This window comes from Camelus dromedarius, chromosome 8, assembly GCF_036321535.1.
Source record: "Camelus dromedarius isolate mCamDro1 chromosome 8, mCamDro1.pat, whole genome shotgun sequence".
Classification (NCBI taxonomy): domain Eukaryota; kingdom Metazoa; phylum Chordata; class Mammalia; order Artiodactyla; family Camelidae; genus Camelus; species Camelus dromedarius.
The window spans coordinates 51,859,642-51,865,977 of record NC_087443.1 but is presented as its reverse complement, the minus strand read 5'-3'; the positions used below and the strand labels follow the sequence as shown (position 1 = coordinate 51,865,977).

Here is a 6,336-nt window from a genome sequence, read left to right as displayed (position 1 = left end):
CCCCTCGCCCGGGGTTCGCGTTACGTGGCTCAGGCCAGCTGCCCCCGGGGGACCCCGAGCGACCCCGCGCTCCAGGAGTCCGGCACCACGGCAGTCACGTCCCCCCGCGAGGGCTCGCGCCCCAGCTGAGCGCTGGTTGGTCGCGCCGTCGGGCCCGCCGCCCAGCGATTGGTCCTAGCCGGCGGCTCACGTGGTCCGGAGCAGATAAACCGCCTCTCGGGCGCCGCACCCGCAATCGGCCTGGGCTACCGCCGAGCGGGGACCGCAGGGACCCGGGTGCGGACGTGCGCAGGCAGCGGAGTGCCGCCGCCCTCTGCCTCATGAGCTGCACCAGGTAGGTTCACTGCGGGCTCTCCGCCCTGTAGCGGAGGGAGCGCGCAGCTGCCGTGAGGCTGGGCTGCGTTTTCCTTCTGTCATCACTGCAAACGAGGACCACAGGGGAGGGCAAGTTGACTGCTGACTTGAATCTGGCACCCGGGAGGCCTCGGAGGTGTGATTTGCTCAGCGCTTCTTAGGCAGAGCTGATTTTGGTAAACAGCATCTTTTAAATCAGAAACTGTCTTAACGTGAGTCAGCTTTAGCTCTGATTCTCTCCCGGATTCCGACCGTGTCTTTTGGTCCTGCACAAGTGTCCCAAGGCAGCTTACCTCGTGGGAGCAGCACTCTCAGATTGCTGGTTAGGTAGTTAAATTTTAGGGAGAGACTATAGGAAGATGTTCGCATCCATTGGTCCTCTCTCGCTCGTCGTATGATGGTTTGTCATAGCAAAGTCATTCTCAAAATTTGAGCAAATCATTGTTTTAAACTCTCTGCCAGGACTTAAAATTCCAGGGAAATTGCCATAGCCTAAAACTGTCTTTCTATAAGTGCAAAATGTGAAAAAAACAAACAAAACCCCCAAACAAACCAAAAAACCTCACACAAAACTACTTAAATAGCTTCTCTCAATATAGCAGACTTCTCTAAAAATCCTGCCTGTTAACTATTATTAGACCCACAAACATAGCTTTCTCTTTCATTTGTTTGTTCTAAGTTTGTTAAGTCTCCCAGAAAAAAAAAAAACCCAGGGCTAATAAAGTAAATTTTCTGAATGTTCTTTTATTATCTGTCTTATGATAGTGACCATTTGCTTATGTGTTTAGAGCTGCTGAGGAGAGTTACTAAAGCCAGATTGAGAAATGCCACATACAGTATACGCACACCTCTTATCTGAAGGCTAGGATAGGAGGAAAGTGCCCATAAGCTTGGCAATAGATACTCAGGGCCAACGGCCAGAAAAAATATTCTTCTTGATGGACACCTCTTGATTTAATATTGCTGAGCATAGTTATGTTTAAAATTTTAAATAGCTTTATTATCTTTCTGGTTATAAATATCCGTTGCCAAAACATTAGAAGATACCAAAAATGTACAAAGGCAAAAATAGATCGCTTGTCACCCCGAGATAACTGTTAACTTTTTGTTGTGTTCCCTATTAAGTCTCCCAATATTTGAATGTGTGTGTGTGTGTGTATAGCATGTATTAAAACAGCCCAATTTTCAGGTCATCAGCTTTTTCCACTTAAAAGTGGACTTGACATGAACATCTTTCTGTGTGAAATACAGATTGTGTAAAGTTTTTCTTTAAGTGCACGAACTGCCGACTTGCACTTCAGCCGGTATTTTGTGTAAAATGAGGATGAGCACGAAAATGAAATTGCAAAGATAACCCTCTGACTTCAGTCTTTCTCGCCTTTCACTCTCAAAAACGTTCCATGAGAATTTTTATTGCTATTTTTTTCTTTTCAAGTGGATGACTGTTCCAGAGAAGTGTAATCAATTCAAACCAAAATTAGTAAGGCAACCAAGAGAGCAGGTCTGGAACTGTGCTCAGCAGATCACCTGGGAAGCTTTAAGGACATACATACCTCCTTGTCCCCATCCTCAGAGGGGGCTCTAAGTCCCAGACTTTTCGTTAATTCTACATTAAAGAAAAAGGAAGAAAACCAACTCTTTAGGCCATTGTGACCAGACAAGTTTGAGAACCACTGGTCCAGAACAGAGCAAATGCTTTTAGAGCTGTGACAGAGATTATCCCATCCAAACGTTTTATTTCTCAGGTGGAGAAACTGAGACCCCCAACTGTTTTAAGCAGTTAACCCATGGTCTATAGCCAGTCAAGGGTAGAGCCAAACATAAAACACAGATCTCATCACCTAATTCTGTATTTATTCTTTTACTCCATGTGACAGCACTGCCTTGATATCTACTGTGCTGGCTATAATTTAGCCAATACAAAAATGGTACATTTTTGGGGACCAGAGGAAGTGCATCCCAGGTCCAGATGATAACCTCTCTTCCCTTTGTATTTCAGAATGATCCAGGTTTTAGATCCACGGCCTTTGACAAGTTCCGTCATGCCCGTGGATGTGGCCATGAGGCTGTGCTTGGCTCATTCGCCACCTCTGAAGAGTTTCCTGGGCCCTTATGATGACTTCCAACGAAGAAATTTCATGAACAAATTAAAGCCTCTGAAGCCGTGTCTCAACATCAAACAGGAGGCCAAATCACAGACCGACTGGAAGCCTTCACGCAACCAGGGCAAGAAGCGGGTGGTGTTCGCGGACTCCAAGGGCCTGTCCCTCACCGCCATCCACGTCTTCTCCGACCTACCAGAAGAGCCAGGCTGGGATCTCCAGTTTGACCTCCTGGACCTGAACGATATCTCCTCGGGCTTAAAGCTCCACGAGGAGAAAAATTTGATTTTAGATTTCCCTCAGCCTTCAGCCGATTACCTAAGTTTTCGGAACCGCTTCCAGAAGAACTTTGTCTGCCTGGAGAACTGCTCTTTGCAGGAGCGAACGGTGACTGGGACTGTGAAAGTGAAAAACGTGAGCTTTGAGAAGAAGGTTCAGATCCGGATCACGTTCGACTCCTGGCAGAGCTACACGGACGTGGACGGCGTCTACATGAACAACGTGTACGGTGGCTCAGAGAGTGACACCTTCTCGTTTGCCATCGACTTGCCCTCTGCCATCCCAACCAAGGAGAAAATCGAGTTCTGCATCGCATACCACGCCAATGGGCAGGTCTTCTGGGACAACAACGAGGGTCAGAATTACAGGATTGTCCATGCACAGTGGAAACCCGACGGGGTGCAGACCCAGGATTGTGCATTCCACCAGGAGCCCCCCAAGACCGAGTTGGAATCCACTGTCTTTGGCAGCCCGAGGCTGGCCAGCGGGCTCTTCCCGGAATGGCAGAGCTGGGGGAGGATGGAGAACTTGGCCTCTTATCGATGAATTAAGCAACCTGGCGACGGGTCTTGACCTTCTTCCCCATGTAATTCTAGGTCTGTGTTGCTCAATAGTAGGAAGTCTTTGCTACGTTCCTTCGGTAGGTTTAGGTTTGAGCTTTTGAGACCTGGCTAGGAAGAAGATTGCCACTTGAGAATTTAGTGTGGGCGTCTATATGGATGCTGCCCAATTTTGCCATGGAGGATCAAACAACAGCCTGGAAACCCAATTTTTATGAGAGTAATACTTTGTCAGTGCCCTTGTCTCCTTCCCTCTCAATTCACTGGCTTTCACGTTGGGCAAGGAAAGGTTGAGGAGGGACAGTGGATGGTGATGGAAAGCTGTGTTAATGGTCCGAGGAATGTCTGAAACGGCTTCACAGAGGGCTCTGCAGCTCCAGTCAGAGCACGAGTGACAGGTCTGATACTTAACTGTTGATGAGAAAATGTAAGGTTACTTTGTCTTTTTAAGTTGGTTTTGCATTTTTCTCCAGGGGAAATAATTTGTAGATGGGAGAAAAAAGATCCATCCTTTGTGTTCTCATGGAGAACAACCCAAAAAAACCTTAGGGGTGTTGAGTGGTATGAGGGAATGGTGAATTATAACTCTGGAGAATCAAGGTTTTACGGGAAGCCTTTCTGTTCAAACGTGACTTATCAAAAATCCGGATTTGGGGAAAGCTTAAGCAAATCTGGCTTTGCGGTGGTAATGGGATAAGTGACCTTGTTTGTGATCAGGGAGTCATGCTTGGATTCTCAGTATAGATGCTGCCTGACCAAAAAAACCACCCCATCGTCAATGGCCAACAACTTGTAGGGACTCTGGGTCATGTCAAAGGTCACTCTTTGCAAGTGCCTCAATTAAATCAGAATATTGTAGTTGCTTAACCCAAGAATCTGAAGGATCATCTAATAACTCATGAATGTTTGGCCTCAGAAGAAGGTCCACTTTGTATACTGGCATTCCTCCTGCTATACCATTGTACCTTTAAGAGTGTTGTCGGTGTACACAACTCACATCCTTCATATTGAAGGTGACTCATTTTTCTGCCACACTTTTTCGATGTGATGTTGGAAGTGAGGACTGACACTGATTCTCAATTCAAGAATCTGGTACCTTGCACATAAAAGCAGCCATTTTTTTTCTCTTGCCTGTATTCTTGTTATTTTAAGTCTTTCTATCAATTTTTTTGAAATCCACTTTTTTTTTTAAATGAATGTGAATTGTTTTGGGTATATTGTAATATACTTGTTTGGGAGAGTGCATAAATCCATTCTGTGAGATCTTAAGAGCTCAGTGTTTGCTTCTATCATTGTGCACGCCCATTGAGAGGTGTTCAGAGAATGCAGTTAACTTTAACATGTGTGACCTGCCGTGCTGGAAAAGTACTATTGGAATAACTCTGCTTAGGACAGTATTTGAGGTCTGGCTAGCACCCACAATTTTTCTACTCTAAATATTTCACTCTCCTATAAGCTATCCTCTGTGAACTTCTCACTATAAGAATAAAAGTGTTTGATACAAGATCTGAGTATGTTTTCTTTCTTAAAGCCACAGTAAAGTCAGAAACCAACTGTGATTCTCCGGTGTCTTTAAGGACAACTGAGCAAGGTTAATTTGGACCAGGAATTGGATCCACTTGAAAGTATTCACATGGTTCCAGTCTCATTAGTGAGACTTTCTACCTGCTTACCACTGGGGCTGGGGTCCAGCGGCAGTGACTTGAGCTGCTGGGACTGTCCTCTTGACTGTCCCCATCTGTGCCAACGGCTCATCACACACACTCTCCGCCTGAACAGGTTTATCTTGGGGCCACTTCTCAGCTTTGAAATGGGGGAGGGGATGGTGTGGGAGAGGCTGGAGTGGCTTCTACCTCCTGAGCTCCAGCACCTTCCTGAAGGAGCAAAGCTTGGAGCTGCGTGGAGGGGATAGAGAGTGGGCTCTGGGTGTCCATCCCTGACAGAGGGGAAGGCTCAGCTCCTTGGGGTGGGAGGCAGCAGGTCTGGGAACCAAAGTCTTATTTCAGTTCTTGCCAAAATTGCCAGAAAGGGCTGTTTCACAGTGCTAACTCAAGGGGAAGTAAATGATCAACCTATTAGGCCCAGTTATGAAGAAGAGATTTTATCATGTAATATCCTCTTCATCAGAAGTTGTAAACTACAGGCCTACAGGCTGTATCTGGCTGCAGATTTTTTTTTGACACAGTTTTTGTTGCTTCTCTTTTTTTTAAAGAGAAATTATTGCCAAGATTAGACCATCAGCAGCCTACATTTAAAAAGATCTAGCTCTCCTTTTTTTTCTCCCCAAATCACAAGGGCTTTCCTCATAGTCACACCTACCCAGAGTTGAGTAGCAGCTGTCTACTCTGGACGGGGCGTACCAGCCAGTGTCTCCTTGCTCCCGCACTCCCCACCCCGGCCCCTTCATTCTCTTCTGCTGTCTGCCTGACCCCTGAAGGCTGTGGGGTTCATTATCCTTACTTTGTTCCCTTTGGCTGTCCGAACTGATGGTTGGGTGAAGAACACCCTCTGACAGGGACCTCAGAGACCGTGGGACACAAAGGACTAAATTATAAAGGAAACTCAGGCCCCGAGAGGGGAAGTGACTTGTTCAAGGTCCCGGGGCAGGTTGAGTCAGGCTGGAACAGTGACTTCCAGGCTGGATGGTGACTTTTTGCCTAGTATTCCCCCGCAGCTTCCCATTTCCTCCTCCAAGTCTCCTCTGGAGACCTTCCTTTCCCAGCTGCCTCTTATCTTAAAGAGGGAGTGATTTCCAGGCAGGCATGACTCTGGTCAGCTCTTGCTGGTCACCTGCACCAGCTCCACCCAATGCTGGCTTGTCCCCCAGGCTACCCGTGAACCACTCAAGGAGGAGGGCTTGGTCGAAGGGCAAGCTGTTCCGGAGTGTGTCCTATTGAATGGAATCATCCACGTTTTACATCCTGATACCTCCCCTAATAGCAGAAGCAACACTGCTTTTAAAATTTAACAAGGAGAATGGCTTGAATTTGGGGTGCATGGTACACTGTTCCAAAGGAAGAGATTTCATTTAGTTATTTAAA

General features: G+C 46.7%; 1 protein-coding gene across 1 annotated transcript; it reads left to right on the top strand.

Annotated features, from left to right (window-relative positions):
• The first annotated feature begins 244 nt into the window (after positions 1-244).
• Positions 245-4,796, top strand: PPP1R3C (protein phosphatase 1 regulatory subunit 3C). Its single transcript, XM_010974282.3, has 2 exons — positions 245-334; positions 2,354-4,796. Exons 1-2 carry the CDS (start codon positions 321-323, stop codon positions 3,279-3,281), a joined length of 942 nt encoding a protein of 313 aa, XP_010972584.2. The 5' UTR covers positions 245-320; the 3' UTR covers positions 3,282-4,796.
• The last annotated feature ends 1,540 nt before the right edge of the window (positions 4,797-6,336 follow it).